This window comes from Moschus berezovskii, chromosome 17 (assembly GCF_049115385.1).
Source record: "Moschus berezovskii isolate FMDL1 chromosome 17, NW_MosBer_1.0, whole genome shotgun sequence".
NCBI lineage: Eukaryota > Metazoa > Chordata > Mammalia > Artiodactyla > Moschidae > Moschus > Moschus berezovskii.
The window spans coordinates 44964074-44983474 of record NC_142476.1 but is presented as its reverse complement, the minus strand read 5'-3'; the positions used below and the strand labels follow the sequence as shown (position 1 = coordinate 44983474).

The following is a 19401-nucleotide window of genomic DNA, read 5'->3' as shown; positions in this document are numbered from 1 at the left end:
GGATTCAGAAACTCTTAAAGTCTTGTTAATTCCAGTTAAGAAACGTCCAGAACCTACAGCATAAAACCAGACGTGTCTGCCTCCTCGGTTCTGGTCTGAATGCTTCCCTCTAAGCGGTGTCTTCCTCCTGTCCACACTCCCCCACCACTGTGGAGGTCCGCCCCTCCCTCCCCCACTGTGGAGGTCTGTGATGCTTTGGGATGGGACCTGGGTGCACACAGCAGGTATGCAGGCCTTGAGTGCTGATGTGACCAGTGGACCAGTGTATTGACCTGCAGGCCCACCTGGCACATGAAAACCACCTGAATCACTAAATCAAGCTGGTATTTGTTTAAGATGTGACTCTCGGCATCATTTTGCCTCCAGAACTTTGAATGTTGGGTCATGCAGGTTGTTGCTCAGTCGTGTCGGACCCTGTGACCCTGTGGACTGCAGCACGCCAGGCTTATCTGTCCTTCACTATCTCCTGGAGCTTATTCAAACTCATGTTCATTGCGTCTGTGATGCCATCCAACCATCTCATCCTCTGTCGCCCCCTTCTGTCCTCAATCTTTCCCAGCATCAGGGTCTTGCAGGTTAATTTTCATGTTTAAATGTTCTGTTTAAGTTCCACTTGACAAAAAGGCTAGTGGGTAAGAATGAAAAGCCACTGGAGCCAAGTTGCGGGTGAATTGTGCTTTAACGTCATCAGAGGGGCACACAGGAGAGTGACAGCAGGTGGGGACAGTCGTGGGTACGTGGGTACAGAGGTGCTCGCTCTGCTTTATGAGCTCAGCCCAGGCCCCACAGTGAGAAAAGCTGGAGTGAAGCTTTTTTCCCCTTGGCTAAGTCAGCACTAGGATCACGATGGGGTAGAACTTTCCAGCTAACATGGGTATGTCGTTCAGAAGGAACAGGCTTCCTCTGAGGCAGAGTAGGTGCTGCCCAGTGGGTTAGTCCAAGAAGCTCGTTCAGGAAATTCAGAGGGTGCACCCTGGCAGGAGCTCATAGCCCAGTACACAGGGAGGTGCAGGGTGAACTGGGATGCCTCTTGGAGCCACCGTGATGGGGCCAGGACTCTGAGCCACGAGAAGTCTAGCCTAAGCCAGAGAACCTGAAAAGGGGACCTGCTGGAGTGTCTGGGTTTTATTGATGATAAATGATTACAAATTAAAAAAAAAACATAACGGGAACTGTCTTTTCTTAACTGTCCTGGCCTTGTTTGGCTTGTTGCAAAGTGCTTGACCCTGGAACTGGTCCCAGGCTAAGCTGGGCGCTCCCTCCAGGTGGAGACATCACCCCCATTTTTTGATTTGGGTCTGTGCGCGTCTTTGTTTTTCAGTGGAGGCTCCTCTGCAAGGCTGCCCAGAGCTCTGCTGTTTCTCAGCTCTGAGTTCTTCTCCTTCTTCTCTGCGACACTTACTGGATCGCTTCTAAAGAAACACTAGGCGTGACCTCCCTCTCCGCTCCCGTCCCCATCTCCTTGGTGTCCCAGCACTAAAATCCACCCAGCAGAGGCTTTTAGAACAGCAAGCCTTCCCAAAGGGCACCAGGGGGTGACCACAGCAGAACTAGAACCACGTCATCTCCTAAAGGACTCATCTTGCTTCTGAGACTTCTAGCTGCAAAAACATCCACAGTTCAGACCATTTCAGAGGCTTGTGACCCTGCTCTTTGAGTCGACACTCCCCTGAAGCAACCACTCTAGGCACTCCAAGTGGTGCCTGGAGTGGTTGGGGCCGCTTTCTGCTCTGTCACCAGCCCCACGGTTGGGACACAGCAGATCTCTCCCCACCCACAGGCCCTCTTAGCTCTGATTTTCTACAACTCCAGTGAAACACGAGAGGATCTGCTTGTGACAGTGAGGCTCTGTTACTGCACGTGCTTTTCTCCCTCTGGCAATTATTTTGGCAAACAATGTGGCTCCAGTGAAGGAAGAAATAACCCTCAGTCACTTTTTATTGAGTCACATGGCGTAAGAGCCAGGGTACTCAGAGGTGTGTGGGGAAGGAAGGTGGCAGCCATGACCATCCCTGGTTACAAAACTCCGGTCATGTCCATCCAAGTCACGTCTGTCTTTTACGAGATCAATGGTTTGAAGGCACACCCAGATTAAGAACCTCTCCAACCCCAGATTTTACACACGGAGGCCCAGCCAAGGCTGTGGACCTGGTCAGTGGCAAGCAGGGACCAAAAGAAAACCCGAAGTCTGTCTTTATCATCTATGTTTGTTTCTGAGATTAAATCATTTGCCTGCTCAGGTTGAAAAGACCCGCTTTACCTGGCCGGGGCCTCGGCATTCACGCCATCATCATGCGTGTTTTGTGGATGGTCTGATGGTTCATCCACAGGGACCTGAAACCTGCGAGAGAGAAAGCAGTTCCCAGGGTCTAGATGCAGCAGAGCCGGCCCAGTGCGGAGCCAGCCTGGTGCGTGTGCTCAGGTTCACGGCACAAACCCTAACCTAAGCACACCCTCAGCGCCTGCCTTGGACTTCGGGTCTCAGATATTCACTGAGGGCCAAGGCCGTAACAGTGGACAAGAGAGGCTGGGCCCTGTGTTCCTGGAAGGAGCCCTGTTCTGGTCGGGGAGACATGCCAAGGTGGGGCACCGCAGGTCAAAATGGGGGGGAGTGACTGTGAGCAAGATCTGCTTTCAATAGGAGGGTTCGGGAAGGCCTCCCTGCTGATGCTCAAGCTGAGGCCTGGGTGATGTGATCCCTGGAACAAGCTGAAGCAACAACATTCCAGGCAGAGGTGGGGAAGTGGGAGCCAGTCTAGCTTCTTTGCAGAACCAAAAGACCATCGTGACAGGTGTGGGGAGGGGCTGTGGAGGACAGAGGTGGGCAGGGAGCATCCCAAAAGGACTCTCAGGCCCCAGGCCACACTGACCGTGACCTGCTGGAGGGGCTGGGGTGGGGAGGCCGTTGACGACGGTGGCTTGGACTGGGGGCCGCAATGGAGACAGAGCAGGTGGACCATGACAGCTGAGTCAACAGGATGTGGGGAGGGGTTAGCAATGGGGGTGAGTGGAGGAGGGGAATCATGTCTCCTGAGCTTTTAACTTGAGCGCCTGCATGACTGTGATGCCTGCCCTGAGATAAGACGGGAGTAGCTTGTTCAGGAGAAGGAAAGCAAGCTCTTGGGCCCTTGTGGGGTTTGGGGTGCCCTGAGACATCAAAGCAGAGACCACAAGGAAGGGGTACTTGAAGATGAGCCTGGAAACTTGGGTGGGTCTGTGCTGGGGCAGTGGGTTGGGGGTCATCTGCAACACCATGGGGTTTTGGAGTTTTTAAATTAAAAAAAATTGGGGGAGCCACACCATGCAGGATGTGGGATCTTAGTTCCCTGAGCAGGGATAGAACCCACGCCCCTTGCAGTGGAAGCACAGTCCTAACCAGTGGACAGTGAGGGAAGTTCTACCATGGGGTTTTAAAGCTGGGGAGGGGGCGACCTGGGTGAAGCCCCTTAAGGAGAGGGTGCAGGATGAGAAGAGTGCCTGAGACTGAGCTCTGGGGAAAACTGACATTTGGGCATTGAGCCGAGAAGGCAGAACCAAGCAGAAAATACTAAGAAGGACTAGCTGGAAGGGTCGGAGGGAAGCCGGGAAGGTGGGGTGTCTCAGAAGCAAGAGAAGAGCGAGATGAAGGCGACAGACAGTCCAGGCTTATGATCGTTGCTCCAAGGTCAAAGGATGTAGCTGGAAATTCACTGATGATGGAACAAGAGCAGATCCAAGGGGTGGGGTTGACAGGGGTTCCCAGCACTGGGAGGGGAGGAGGCAGAGGGCAACTCTAGATACCTGCAAAGTGGTCCACGAGGAGGGAAGGGGCAGCCTCCCTGCTCACCCCAAATCCCCAGGAGCTGGGCTCCAGCCTGAGCTCCTTTCTATTCACTGACACCAATCACAGATGCCGCTTCCCTACAGAGGTGTGACTGCCAGGGTATTGCCCCTTACAGGCGGGCAGGAGCACACTACTGGCAGCCAACTGCTTACCACAGCAGGGCACACAGAAGGGAAACGATGCACACAGAAAGAACGTGGCTTAGAATGGGCACACGGTGTGAACAAGTGGGGCCTGTGACACCACGATGTCACCTCCACTCAGAGGCCCCCAGGATTACACCCATCCTGACTGTAACACCAGAGGTTAGTTCTGCTTGGTTGTGAGGTTCTATAAACGGAATCACACAGTACCTGGAGTAAACTGCACTGAATGTCAGCCTAGGAGGACACTGTCATTGGTCCTGGGTGGATAGGGATTTGATCAAGACTCTGCAAAAGGAGGACTTTCCTGGCGGTCCAGGGGCTAAGACTCCTCAATCCCAATGCAGGAAGCCTGGGTTGGATCCCTGGTCTGGGAACTAGATCCCACATGCTGCAATTAAGAATGAGCATGCTGCAATGAAGGTCCCACATGCCACAACTAAGACCCAGTCCAACTAAATAAATGAATACTTTTTAAAAACTGCAGAAAGTATGATGAGTGCAACCACTCAGTGTGACTTGTTAAAGTAGTCACTTAAAAGGTGGCTTGGGGCTTCCCTGGTGGTTCAGTGATGAAGAATCCGCCTTGCAATTCAGGGGACACTAGTCCGATCCCTGATCTGGGAAGATCCCACATGCCAGAGGGCAACTAAGCCCATGGGCCAAACTACTGAAGAACCATGAAGAACCGCACTCTTAGAGCCCGTGCTCCACAGCAAGAGAAGCCAACTCAACGAGAAGCCCAAGCACTGCAACTAGAAAGTAGCCCTTGCTCACCGGAACTAGAGAAAGCCCTTGCACAGCAATGAAAAGCCAGCACAGCCAAAAATAAATATTTTTTAAAATAATAAAATTAAAAAAATAAAAAGTGGCTTGGCAGTTCTGGATTAATACAGCAATTGTGTACACACACTCTTAATTTTCCTCCTTCCCCAAACTCACTAAAACTAGTAAAGGGACCAAAACAATGAGGGGGGATACCCTCTCCAGGTTGACAGCAGGAAAGAATGACAGCAAAATTGGGAAGCTGGAGAGCAGTAGACAAGTGTCCACTAATTCAGCAGACCTGAGAAGCTGAGGTTCCACCTGTTCCCACCACAGAATCCTCGGGGGCCCCAGGAACAGGCAGTCCCGTTGCCTCTGCAATTCAGGGGGTGGGACTGAAATAGGACAGTGAAGGTTAAGATCCCTACCTCTGAACAGCTGCATCCCCCCCAACCCTGAATTCTGAAAGGTTAGTCTCTGTAAGGGTATGACACAAAGGTGAAAACTACTGAAAACCAGAAAATTAGGTGCGCAGACAAATGATCCACATGGTGACCTTCCAGGAAGGAAACTGGGCAAAGATCTAAAACTGAAATTGGGGCATTAAAAAAAAATTAATCATGGGGCTTCCTTGGTGGCTCAGTGGTAAAGAATCCTCCTGCCAATGCAGGAGACATGGATTCGATTCCTGGTCTGGGAAGATTCCACATGCTGCAGAGCAATTAAGCCTGTGCTCCACAACTACTGAGCTCGTGGTCTAGAGGCCAGTAGCTGAAACTACTGAGCCCATGCTCCACAACAATGGATGCCTCCTCAATGAGAAGCCTGCTCATGGCAACTAGAGAGCAGCCCTTGCTCTCTGCCACCAGAGAAAAGCCTGAGCAGCCACAAAGACCCAGAACAGCTAAAAGTAGAGGGAAAAAAAGGCAAAACAAAAAACCCCACCCACCCAGATGCCTTACATGACCCACGTGCTCAGAGCTTGAGCCTGCTCTCCCGCATCTCACTCCTAACATGAAGAGGCAATCAAAGATTTCCTGACATCTGAGAAAAGCCTTTAACATGGAAGGTAGAAACTGAAACAAACAAAAAGTAACTTGGAGGAAACAGCCTTCACAAAGAAGGAAACTTAAAAAAAAAAAGGCTCTTGTCCCACTCCACTGCGCTGGAGGAGGCATGAGCCCTAGCTCGAGCTAGAAATAAACCCCATTCTTGCTTTTGCATTGCTGCGAGTGTCTTATTCTACCAGTATGGGGGAACCGGACTCAGGGCATAACATTTGGGGGCTCGTCCGGGATCCCTCTGACTGGGGAGAATAACGCTCTCCCGGCAGAAGGGGTTCATCAGCCCGGAGGAGGGCTGATTATAGCACCGGTTCAAGGTCTGTTCAGGGGTGATCGCCGTAGCCAGCGTAAGGCCGAGGCCCAGCATTCGCGCTGGAAGGCAGCTGGCTCTGCGGGAGAGAGGAGGTCTCTCCCGATCTGGAATCTGGTGGGCGGTGGATGCCCTTCGGTAAGGTTACTTTAAACTGCAGGAAGCCTCAGAGGTCTCAGAGACCTAGTAGTGTGTTTTTGGCGGACGTTTGTCTGTCCTCTGTTTGTCGTGTTATCGTGTGTGCCGGCACTGTCTCTGTCTCTCTCCTGCGTCTGTTCTCTGCCGTATTCTGTTCTGTGGTCATGGGTCAAGGAAGCTCTACCCTGCTCTCCCTCATGATGGATCATTTCTCTGACTAAATCTAGGGCGCGAGACTTGTCTTTGCTAGTGAAGAGGAATAAGCTGGTGACGCTCTGCTCCTCGGAGTGGCCCACTTTTAATGTCGGGTGGCCGAGAGAGGGAACCTTCAGCCTGCCCACCATCCAGGCTGTTGGGGGAAGGTTCTCATGCCCGGCCCTTCCGGCCACCCGGACCAGATGCCCTATATCCTGGTCTGGCAAGATCTGGTGGAAAACCCACCAGCATGGATAAAGCCTTTTGTTTCTATCCTTTTCACTCATAATCCCACCTGGGATGACTGTCAGTAGCTGTTACAGGTGCTCTTCACCACGGAAGAACGGGAGCGGATTCTATCGGAAGCTTGGAAACATGTCCGGGGTGTGGACGGGAGGCCCACCCTGCAGCCAAACCTAATTGATGAGGGATTTCCATTGACCCAGCCCCAGTGGGACTTTGAGCGCGCAGAAGGTAGGGAGCATCTCCGAGTGTACCGCCAGACTCTTATGGCAGGCCTCCGAGCAGCTGCCCAGAGACCAAGGAATTTGGCTAAGATAAAGTTGTTCAGGGATTGGTTTTGGCTATGGAGATTAAATGAAAATTACGCTGCGAATACAATCCCCAGAGCTCGGGTCAAGTAAAAAGGATGAATCGGACCCTAAAGGAAACACTGGCAAAACTGGCAATAGAGACTGGCGAGGACTGGGTGACTCTCCTTCCTTATGCCCTTTTATTGTTTATGGGGTCCCTCCGCCGATCCCCTATAGAATCGGTCCAACTGTTTTATAAACTAGTAAATTTTACATTGTAATGTCTAATTCATGACTAAAGACTCACACTATGTCTGTCTTAATATGTCTTGGTATGTCTTTGTCTCTGAGTAATATTTTTGAAGTTAATTTGTAAATGAGCTCTATTTAATTGGCTTAAAGGGTAAGCGCTTACAAATCAGATAATTCTAAATCAATAAATTCCAGGTTCAAGTAAAGTGGAAAATATTCAGTATTAAATACCTGATATTAATGTTTGTTGATCTATCTAATATAGACATGTCTTAGAGTAATTAACATTAAGTAGAATATTTTCATTGCACCTAGGTTCAACATAAATTAAATATATCTGTTACAAGTTTGTCGACAAAGAAATTACCTTGAGTGAAAAAAAAAAAAATTCTAAGAAATGTAAATGAGACAAGAGCTTTTAGATAAACTCTATTAAGATTAAAATGTCTGTCTAAAACAGTTTCTCTAGATTTTGGTAACCTGAATTTCTAAGGTTGTGCTAAATTAAGTAACAAAAGTTTATTGAATAGCTAGGTCATTTCCAAATAAAATAAGATTCTGAAACATTCACTACTGAATACTAACTTACAGAAAAACTAAAGATTTCAGACTATTAACAAATAATGTTTGATGCCATCCTGAGATGTTTGCTAAAATTTTTTAAGTTATCACTGGTATTTATGTTCACCAATCTATAGAATGCTGATATAAAGGTCAATTCTTAATTGCTTAAGGGAAGTAAGATGTGTGTGTTCAGTAAAGAAGGTATGAATAATGAAGTTACATTTATGAAGGAAAAAGGTAGTAGGTCTGACTTACAGTTGGCTGTTTCAGGATGGGAGAACAAATGGGTACAGAAAGTGATAAAATGGTTTTGTGGAAAGTGGACCCCAAGGAAAGAGTTTTGTGTATAAATAAACGTTTTCTTGAGATGTTAAAAAATAAAAAAATAAAAAAAGCAAAAAAATCTATCAGCTCCCAAAGGGGTTAAATATCATGTCCATGAAACAACAGAATGCTATGTAACTAGAGCAGTCAGGGTACCAAAAACACCTCTTTGGAAGTGAAAGTCAATTCATAACATTTAAAAGAGCTCTTGGGGACTATCCTAGTGGTCCAGTGGCTTAGACTCTGTGCTCTCAATGCAGGGAGCATGGGTTCAATCCCTGGTCAATCCCACATGCCACAACTAAGAGTTCAAGAGCCACAACTAAAGATCACACACGCAGTAATGAAGATCTAAGATCCCATATGCTGCAACTAAGACCCGGTGCAGTCAAATAAATAAATGTATTTTTAAAATAAAAGAGCTCTTGGAGATTTTCTTCAAAAATGAACTAAATAGACAGGTTGGAAGATAAATGAAGAAATCTCCCAGAAAGTATGGCAGATAAATGAAGAGATGGAAGAAAAGGACTGAAAAGGGAAGGAAAATCAGAGGACCAGCCACAGAAGGCCAGTATTCAATAAGAATTTCAGAAAGTGGAGAAAATCAATTAACCAGTTCAAAAAGAAATATGCCCAGACAAGGACACATATTTCCAGATTGAAAGGACCCACTGGTACCCAGTGGATAGAACTTTTGCTATTGTTTAGTTGCTAAGTCACGTCTTATTCTTTGCAACCCCATGGACTATAGCTAGACCTGCACCAATGTGAAATTTTATAACATTGGGAGCAGAGAAGATTCCACAAGCTTCTAAAGAGAATAAGTAGGTCACATTACAAGGATTAGGAATCAAAATGCTTTCAAACTTCTCAAAGACAACCTTGGAAGCTAGAAGAGAATAGAGCAATGCCTTTAAAGGAGATAATTCCCAATCTAGAATTTCCATCTAGAATTCAATACCCAGCAAAACTATCAGTCGGTCAAGCATGAAAGCAGAATAAAGATTCTACAGGAACTTCCCTGAAGGTCCAGTGGTTAAGACTCCAGGGTTCCAATGCAGGGGATAAGGGTTCAATCCCTGGTTGGGAATAAGATCCCACATGTCTCGCAGTATGACCAAAAGATAGATAGAAAGAAAGATACAGCAGACTTGTGCTGTTCAAAACATGTCTGTCCCATCCTCTCAAGATGCCGTTTGGAGGATAGGCTCCACCAAATCATGAATGAGGAGACAAGGCATATTGGAATCAGGAGATCTCACTTTGGAGCAAGGCAAATGGAGTCCCCTGGAGGGTGGTAGAAGGAGAACCCAGGCTGACCACTGTGTACCAGTGCTACAGGGCAACCACCCTGGGGCTTGTGACTTGAGAGGCAGGCACATTGAGGACTTGTCACCCAGAAACCCTCTGCCCCTGTAACACTTCCAGTGCCCAAGGATGGTGCTGAGAGCCTGGTCCAGGTCCCTGTCTAGACTTGGCTTAACCATGGGCTGGGGAAGTTCTCTCTCCTCTGTGTCCTGCTGCCTGGATCAGCTGAAGATCCTCATTTCACCCCCAAAGTGTAAAGAGGTGGGTGATTGTGTGCCTAGAAGCAGAAACTCAGAGCAGCCACTCATTCTGTGTTTTAGCAGAGGTCCAGCACCTGACCTACCCAGATCATGACCTGGCCCACCTCCCTGGTTGGGACTCTTCCAAAGGTGTGACACTTTCTCTATCCACGTCCTGAAGTATCCTGGTTCCCCCAGAATACCTCCAGCCTCACCTGGGCTCCAGTCGCTCCTTCACCTTGGCAATAGAGCGGATGTAGGGCGTGATTTGCTTGGTGATGGTGGTCAGGCAGGCATTCTCCTGCTTCAGCTGGAGAAGGTCATGGAGCTGAGCTGTGGGGGCCCAGGCCAGAGCATTAGGTCTTGTTGGCTTCAGATCCTACTCTCCAGCCTCAATCCATGTAAATATCCCAACCATTTGAGTGATTACCTCTAAATAAAGCATGAGGTAAGATTCCTAAAGTCATCCTACTTACTGAATTCTGACCTCAGATATATTTTTGGGGGTCAGTTAGCAGTTATGAGTCAAGAACTAAGTGGGGGACTTCCTGGTGGTCCAGTGGCTAAGACTCCACACTCCCAATGCAGAGGATCTGGGTTTGATCCCTGGTCAGGGAACTAGATCCTCCATACCACAATTAAGACCCGGCACAGCCAAATAAATAAGAGCTTGGGAGTTCGAATCTGGTTATCGCATAACTGGCTTCCTGCCCCTGAAAGCATGTGGAGGGGGAGCACTCAGCAGCAGCTGCCCGGGACCTTCATATATCTCCTGTTCGTTAGCCACCCGCTGGTAGGAGTCCTCCCAAATCTGAAAGAGAAAGTAAGTTGGATATTGCACATGGCCAAGTTGGAAGTTTCATTGGTGGCATTTCTGTCCTCTAGCTGCTCAGAACCACAGGGTGCTCCCAGGCAGTTCCCATGGTTCCAGGATGCTCCCAGGAAATTCCCAGGTTCCAGGCAGCAGAGACCCAGGTTCCAGAGCCTGTGAGGTGTCCCTACCAGGTCGAGGTCTCCCCACCCCCACTTCCTGTCTGGGGGTAGCCCACCGACACACTGACAGGTGGGGCTGCAGGGGACAGAGGTGCCTTGGGAGGAGCTACCTCCTGGAAGACTGCTCTCAGGCCCTCCACGGAAGCATACTCTGAGGCGATCTGGGCGTCCACCTGCAGGGCCTTGTGTAAGATGTCCCCCATGATCTCGGCTTTGATGAGCGAATGGTGCTTGGTGAGGTCCCTGTGCAGCTCCTGTACCTGGTCCTTCAGGTTCTGCATCTCCGCCTGCAGGCGCTGGGGGAGGGGAGAGACAGGTATGTGCCTGTGTGCCCTGCAGGCTGGGTGCACTGTGGGGGGCCTCGGTGGAGGGGCGCCTGGCAGCCCTGGTGGCCAGATGAGGTTTGGCCACTGCACTTTGGCGTGAAGGGGTGGGGCCTTCCTCGTTGGCCCATCCCGGCCCCCTCACCCGGTAGGCGTCCTCATATTGGCGGCAGTGCTCCGTGAAGGGTGAGTCATCGCCCTCTGCCAGCAGCACCTTGGTGCTGATGGACCGGTGCAGTGTGGGCTTTTGGACCGGCGACCCCAACATCTTCCCCACTGGGGAAGGGCAGCCAGGCCCCCTCAGCACCTTGGGGCCCGAGCCCCCTGTGAGCCTGGGGAGAGAACTCATGTGGATGTGGCTGTGGGGGTCCAGAGGGTCTTCCCTTCCCCTAGCCTCTCACCCAAGGCGGCACACCAGAACCACGCAGGGGCCCCCAATAAACCTGATGCTAGGCTTTGTCCATCTAAGACCAATGACATCAGCAGGGTATTTTTAAAAATCCTAAGGGTGATGCCAGTGTGCAGAAGAGTCCATCAGGATGTCCTCAGGGCTGGTCCCCAGCACACCCTAAGTTCACGCCAACACTCCGGACCTTGCAAATTTGGCCTGATGGGGTCGCGGAGAGTCGGACACGATTGAGCGACTGAACTGAACTGAACTGAACTGACCCAGTCTCCTGTGCCTGGGGCCCTTGGCAGACAGCCCCAGCGTAGGCATTTCTCCTAACACCTAGGGATCTCCAGCTCTTTAGACTGCCCCCCATTCCCAGAAGTCAGACCCCCTGCGGCTTCTGGTGACCTAGACCCCACTCTAAGCTACCCTTCCTTTCAGGGCTTAGACACCTCAATCCAGGTGCACAACTGCGGTTGGGGGCAGCCCCTGAGTCCTCCTGTTTACCCCTGACCCGGGTCCAAGCCCAGTCTATCATGGGCTTCCGACCAGGATGGCTGCTTTCAGGCCGGGCAGGCTCCCGCGTGGAAGTCGTGGGCGCTCAGAGGCGGTGCCGGGAGCTTGGAGAGCTGAGAAAGTCTGCCCCCACTCCAATGGAAATCTTGTGCCCGCCTCCCCGTTCCCGGTCCCGGCGCCCTCGCGGCTCACGTGCTAGTGCCACCCCCGGCACCCGCTGCCCGGCGTGGCCCCAGCAACAGTAGCGGCTCCAGACAGCGCGCGAACTCTGCGCGGTGGTCGCTGGCGATCTGGGTGGCAGAATGAGAGGTAGGTCCCTACCCTGCGGGCCTGCGCCCCCGCCCCCGGCCCACTCCATGCCCCGGTCTCCCCGGCCCACTCTGCGTCCTCGGCTCGCGCCTCCGCCCCCGGCCCACCCCACGGTCCCCACGCACCTTGCTGCTCTGTGCCGGCCGCAGACGATGTGGCCGCGTAACGATGCCCTGCAATCTCTCCATCAGCTCCTGAGGCCAGGGGAGGGGGAAAGGGGAGGGCTCTCAGGTGGGTGGGTGCAGGAGCGGGTGACACTGAGGGGAGGAACCTGGAGGGCGAGTCTGCCTTTAGGACGGTTACCTGCCTTCCCATCCTCCCTGGGATTGGCCGGATGTCCACCCTAACCCTCCCCCCACCCCAAATCGACAGGAAAGGTTGGGATGTCTGGACTTCAGTAGACTCTGCGTTTTAGGGGAGAAGGTTTATGCTCCCTCCAGGCTCTGCTGTCCTCTTATTTATTTATTAGCTGCACTGGCAGCTTTGGGGGATCTTAGTTCCCCCGCCAGGGACTGAACCTTGCAGAGTCCTAACCACTGGAGACCACCAGGGAATTTCCTGCTGTCCTCTTAAAAGGGCTCTGCTGGCCCCCAAGTAGTTTGTAGATGACGATGTGGAGGAGGTGGCCAGCCTCCAGCTAACAGGCTGCCCAGCCCCGAGGTGGGGGGTCTCAGGTGTGCACAGTGGGTTCCTGCTGGGGAGGGGGGACCCAGGAGCTGGGGGCACTTACGTAGCCGAGGTCCAGGAACTCAGCCTTGTTGGCCAAGCTGAGGAAGGAAGAGCAGATGACCAGGTGAACCTGCAAGAGGGACACTGCTCAGTGCCTGGGCGGGGTGCCCAGTCCCATGCCCCCAGCTCCCCTTACCTGCAGGGTGGGCAGCAGAGTGGCCAAATGGGAGAGCTGCTCCTTGAAGGCCTTGTCCTTCTCTTCATACTGGCTGGGGGAGGGGTAGGCAGCCTCATCTCCAAGAGGAGGGCTGCCCACCCCCACCTGGCGGGGCCTCAGAACTGGGTGGTTCCATCTCCCCACCCGCTTTGTGCATCCTTCCCTGTCTCCCCTTCCCTGAGCCACTTTACCTTTCCCCTGATGGGGTGGACACCTGGATGTTTTGCTCTTAGGGTGGGACGGGGCTGGCCTAGGCTCCAGCTGGTGTCTGGAGGTCAAGGGGAAGAGGGTGGAGACCCTGCCACCACTCACCTCTGCACGGCCTGCAGCAGCAGCGCTTTCCTCTCTGACAGTTTGTCCTGGGAGGGACAGTCCACTAACTGACTGGGCAGACTCGGCCCTGCCCCCTCCCAGCACTCTCCCAGGCTCCTGGGCCCCAGCCACACAGCTGCTTAGGCTGGCTCTCTCTCCAGCCCTACTGGAGCTCTGCTACCCTCGCCTCGGAGCACCGGCAGCCTCACCTTCAATGTCACCTCCTATGGGAAGTCTTCCCTGACCACATCCCATCACCGGCCCCAGCCTAGGGCGGGCCCTTGCTCCTCCTCTGAATTTTCCAGGCTACTGAGATTAACTAATTCCTGAAAGTAGTTCAGTGCTTGCTACACTGGAATCTCTAGGAGGTCTGGGGCAGGCCTGGGCCCTAGTTAGGTCATGCTGATAAGGATTCTGGGCTGTGGCTGTTCAGTCCCCCCCTACCCCTCACCTGCATGCTGCTGAAGAGGGCCTGGATGGCGGCCTCCTCCTCTGCCGCGCTGCGTCGCACCTCCTCCACCATCGCCTGAAGCAGCTCGATGGCCTCTCGCGTGGCGGTCTGCAGGGCCTTCACCTCCTGGGGACAGGGCGGCCTCAGCCTCCTGGGGGTGCACGTTCCCAGCCCCGGCCCCGGCGCGCCCGTCAGCCCGCGCTCACCAGCACCGCCTGCTGCAGCCGCTCGCAGCCCTGAACGTAAGCTGACTCGAGGTCCACGCAGTGGACGCGGCTCTCCCTGCAGGGACCCCGCACGTGAGCACCGCTCTGGGACGCTCGCCAGCCCCTCACCTCCTGCGCCCTCTACCCACCCCTGCATGTCCCGGAAGCAGCGGATGCACAGCAGCGACTTCTTGTCGGTGGAGAACAGGACATAGGGCTCGGCGTGCAGCGCTGCGGCGGGGGCGGCGGTGAGGGCGCCGGCCAGCGCCAGTCCCCATCCCCGCCCGGAGCCGGCCCCGTCCCCGCACGCCGCACTCACTGCACTTCTGGAGCACGTCGCGGCTGCGCTGGCCTAAGGCCACGATGTCGTGGCGCGCGAACATGCGTGCCCGGTGAGTCTCGTCGCGGCAGCGCGCGCACAGCGGCTGCCCGCACGTGTTGCAGAAGTACGTGGTCTCCACATCCTGCAGACAGAGCTGGGGCTCAGTCCGCCGGTGAACTGGGAGCCTGTCTTTGAGCGTCTGCGAGTCTCCGGCAGGGGTAGGGCCGCCGGGAGCCCTTTCATGTAAGCCCGACGTGCAGCGCTCTGTATCCTCAGTTTACAGAGGAGAATGTCGAGGCTCAGAGAGTAGGTAAAGGGGAGGTACCCAGAACGGGCTTGAGGAGGGGGTTCCCCAGGGTTGTGGGGGAGGGCAGATACTGTATTTGCAAAACATTTAACCTACAACAGAAACATATGTGTGCCAGTAGGCAAGACCTGTCAAGCCCCTCTTGGCACCCTCAGTAGGAGCCACAGGGCTGTGTTCCCCCCAGCCATTCGGAGTTGGACCTTGATTGGGAGGGGGAGGTCTGCAGGTGCCCTTCCCTATGGCTGAGAGTCCAAGGCATTGATCCCAGGAATGGCTATGAAAACACAGACCCCCAACTTCTTTGGCATTCAAGGCCATTTCCTCCCCAGGCTCTCCCTACCTCTGGCCCCTCACCCACTGCTCCTGATCTCCGTACTTCCAGGTAGCACATATTCTAGACCTTTTGCTCCTGTAGGGACATACTCCTGGGAATCCTCAGACCAGCTGCCACAGTCCAGAGAGAGTCCCCTGTGCACTTCTCAGTCCAGCCTGAACCCTGGCCTCTGCTCTCAGGTCCTTCAGGATGGCCTCTCCCCAAAAACACAGTGTGTTCACAATCCCCTGTCCTCTCTGGCCGCAGATAGCTACCCAGGTAGCTGTGGACCCTCAAGGGACTCCAGGTCTGTGCACTGGATTGTTCTTCCTATTCCATTTCACAACTCTGCCCTGAGTTGGGGGCCAGTAAACTCCCCCCAAATCCAAATGGCTTTAACCCCTGCACCTAATAGACCGTTGGTTCAAGTGAGTTGTTTTGGACTTCAGTCTCCACACCAGTAAAATAGGGCCCCTGTTCTGGATATGAGGTGCCTTAGAGAGGGGCCGGAGAGCCCACTGTTGGGTGATCCTCTGAGGACATGGCATCAGGATAGTGCGGCCTGGCACCCTCCGCTCCCCACTGCACCCCAGGTGCCCCTGCCTGCTTGCCGCACTCCAGGTCGCAGTTGGCACAGTGCACCACCTCGGTGCCATCCCCTGAGCTGTCCACCAGGAACTGCAACAGCCGATCCACTGGAGGGAGCCCGCTGGGGCCCTTCACCACCGTCTGGTGCCTGTGGAGAAGCTTCAGCCAAGCTCCAGATGCCCCTTCCCCGAGGCTCCCTACCCACTTCCTACATTCCAGGGGAACTAAAAATAGGGTGGGAGGTGTGGTGCCTGCAGGCCTGACAACTACAAATATTTCAGCCTATGCTCACTCCAACCTGGTCCCTTCCCAGCCCTGGAGGTATCCTGGGAGGGGATTGGCGACTCCGGGTGTCAAAGGCAGAAGCCTCCCCTCAAGCCCCTCTCACTGCATTAGGCAAATCAAGGGCCACCCCAGGTATCCTGAGCTTCCCTGGTAGCCCAGCAGTTAAAGAATCCACTTGCAATGCAGGGAACAAAGGAGGCTCGGGTTCAATCCCTGGGTCAGGAAAATCCCCTAGAAATGGCAACCCACTCTAGTATTCTTGCCTGGAGAATCCCATGGACAGAGGAGGAGCCTAGCAGGCTACAGTCCATGGGGTCACAAAGACTCAGACATGACTGAATGACTGAGCAGCGCGTGCACAGGTAGCTTGAGCCAATATAACTTGCTACTTTGACCTAAGATTTAAGGACCCCTAAGTGAGTCATTGGGAGTGTCCAGATGCTGAGCTGAGATCGTCTACTCCAGCAGCATCCAATTCCTCATCACAGGCACTCTAGCCTTCCCTTGCCCCCTGATTTATCTTGAGAGGCCTTGGGTCGTAATCCCAGGTCTCAGTTACCCTGATCTGTAAAATGGGCAGGAGTCTTCACGATCTCTGGCAGAGAGGCACCAGCTGGGTGCAGTCTCTCCCAGCCTTCTTCCTCAAGAGTCTTGCCCTCCCAGCACCCAGATCCCTTCCCAGAGGGAGCCAGCTTCCCCTCCTCTGGGGCTTCCAGGCACTCACTGGCAAAGAGGGCAGGCGAGGCGGCCATCGGCAGCGCGGCCACGCAGGCAGCCGGCGCAGAACTCATGAAAGCAGTCCAGCAGGCAGGGGCGCTCATACTGTGCGTGGCACAGCGGGCACACGAGGGGGTGGCCGCTTGTCCCGTCCAGGGCGCCCGGGCCCTCCAGAGGTGTGAAGATAGCTCCCGACATCTTCAGGGACAGTGCAGGAGGGCGGTGGGGCGCCCTTGGTTGGGGAGGGCTCTCACCGTGCCCGTGCTGGCATCTGCAGCCCCCCTTTCCCCTGCGCCGGCCCTCCTTACCTGTCCGGCCCGGACTCTTCGCAGCGTCCAGAGATCGTGGAGCTGGGGAGCAGGTAGTGCTCGGGGCTGGGGGCTAGCGCGCCGGGGCGGGGAGGATGGGCAGGAGGCGCGCAGAGAGGCCAGACCCTGTGCGTCCTTTCACTTCTCCAAGGCGACCCCTGGAAGGTCAGTCAGTGCATCCTACCCAACGCCCAGCCTCCCTCTTTACCCCCCACCCAACCTCCCCTTACTCCCACCTCAGGAATTCTGCCGGTGTCCTCTGGGTGACCCGCAGGCGGCACCCCTTCCGCACCCCGGGGGCTCCGGTCCACCTTTCCCAGAACGGCGGCCGCTGCCTCGCCGCGAGGGCCTGCACAGAATGAACTCCGCGCTCTCCTACCGCTCTGACCCAGGGCCAGGGTCACAGCCACGGCCACTGCACCCCACGCCCGGAGAACGAGTGTGGCGGGAACGCGCGGCTGGAAACGACCCTGTGCGGCTAGGGTTCGAAACTTGGACTGGATCCCGCCCGGGATGACAGAGCGCCAAGCCCGGAGTCGCCGGAGCGCCGCACAGAGCGGGGCCCGAGGGCCCTGGCTGCGGGCTCCTCCGGGGTGTACGGCCCCCTGGCCAGGCTGGCTCTGTCCGGTCGAACTTGGCCGGGACAGAGTTGGTCTGCGCAGTCCTATTTCCTCAACGGCCAGTTGAGGGTGTCCGAGAGCAGCAGCCGCCCTTCCCACCCACTGGCTTGGGAGGCACGTGAGAGGGCTTGGCATGCCAGGGCTGCGTTTGGCAGGTTGGTGGCCCCCGGCCAAGTTTCCGACCTCTCAGAACCTCGGAGGTGGGTTAGAACAGGGGAACCTCCCGGTGATCAGGGCAGACTTCAATGAAGTGAAATGCACGTCCTAAGCCTCCAAATAATTAAGACCCCAGCCCCATCATCAGCAGAGTGCCCCATGAAGAGGGAGGTTTGGGAGGGAGAGAGCGAGAGAGGACGCGCTGAGCCTTTCCACCTGGGCTCCTCTTGGCCTGCCGTATACTTGTTTCACCCAGGGCGATTTTCTCCAAATTGCCTGCTTTTTTTGCACATGCCATCCTGAGCTCCTGGAGAGCCGCCCCCTTCTCTGCTCCCGCGCCCACCCCCACCCCCTTTCCTGGAAATCAGGGTCAAGCCACAGCCTGACCCATGAAAGGTGCTCAATTAAATCTTACTAATTAGAAAAACTAGGAGATAATATTCTAGCTGGGTTTTGAAGGATGAGTAGAAGTTTGCAAGGGAGAAGAAAGGAAGTGAATTCTAGGCAGGAAATACCTATTCTTTTCACGGTTGATAGCTTATGGTGGTAGGTGTCGAGTTTGTGGTCTCTGAAGAAGGTTTCACTCCAGAACCAAAGATGCAGTCTCAGTCACTCAGAGCTTTGTGCAGTAAAGATTTTATTGAAATGAAAGGACAGAGAAAACTTCTGACGTAGACATCAGAAGGGGGTAGGAAGAGTACCCACTTAGCTAGATTGAGCAGGGCATTACACACTTTTCAGCTGGCTGCTGAAAATAGATAAAAAGAATACCTCAAGACTGAAAGTTTTACCAGACCCTTTCCCAAGGCATACATCCTGCGATAACTTTGACACAAGATTAGCCAGGGAGAATGGGTTCCAGGCAACATGCCTCTGGGAGAGATATAGTGTTGCTGAGAAAACAGGTTCCCAGGTAAGATTTGTTACAATTATAATCATTAACATAGAGCCTAAGAAAAGCATACCCATGAGTAAGATGTATTACTGCTCTGTAATTATTAGCTCCAGATCTAAAGAAAAGCAAGCTCTCAGGCAAGATACTGTTGCACAAGGCTTAAGGAAAGCATGAGCAAGATACCTTGTTGCTTTTGCAGCCTGTGTGACTGAGGCAAAAGAACTGGAACAAGAATGTTAGCCTCCTCCTTAAAGGAGCCTTGGACTCCCTATCACCTGCGTAAGTTAACGCCAGTACAGTACTCGCTAGCCCTTGTGCTCCAAGTCATAGTAACAGTGGCCAGTGTTCAAAGCTCTTTTACTTGTATTATCTCAATTAATCCTTTCCATCTTTAAAAAAAGTGTCAGTTGCTTAGTTGTGTCCTGACGCTGCAACCCCATGGCTATAGATAGCCAGTCAGGCTCCTCTCTGTCCATGGAATTCTCCAGGAAAGAATACTGGAGTGGGTAGCCATTCCCTTCTCCAGGGGATCTTCTCGACCCAGCGATTGAACCCGGGTCTCCTGCATTGCAGGCAGATTCTTTACCATCTGAGTCACCAATCCTGACCACCTTACAGCCTTACTATTTGAGTAGTATCAATATTTACTGAGCATCCACCATGGGCCCTCTACATAGAAATGGACAAACCAGGTTCACCAAGTATACAAATTAACAAATACAACAATGACAGACTATGTTAAATACTCTGAAGGAAAGAATTGGGATGATGTGATGGAGGGCAGCTGGGAGGAGGTGGAGCTGAAGACACACTAGATAACCATGGATGGGCAGAGCTCCTGGAGG

The 19401-nt window shown here is 53.5% G+C and overlaps 1 protein-coding gene across 1 annotated transcript; it reads right to left on the bottom strand.

Moving 5' to 3' along the window:
* Positions 1 to 11: 11 nt before the first annotated feature.
* Positions 12 to 17482, bottom strand: RNF207 (ring finger protein 207). The gene is made up of 17 exons (XM_088845417.1): positions 16585 to 17482; positions 15591 to 15723; positions 14365 to 14509; positions 14195 to 14276; positions 14046 to 14121; positions 13840 to 13965; positions 13389 to 13435; positions 13056 to 13128; positions 12921 to 12989; positions 12316 to 12384; positions 12074 to 12171; positions 11120 to 11306; positions 10762 to 10947; positions 10418 to 10469; positions 9874 to 9991; positions 2261 to 2341; positions 12 to 1412 (listed from the first exon to the last, which is right to left on the bottom strand). Exons 1-17 carry the CDS (start codon positions 16773 to 16775, stop codon positions 1244 to 1246), a joined length of 1902 nt encoding a protein of 633 aa, XP_088701543.1. The 5' UTR covers positions 16776 to 17482; the 3' UTR covers positions 12 to 1243.
* Positions 17483 to 19401: the final 1919 nt, after the last annotated feature.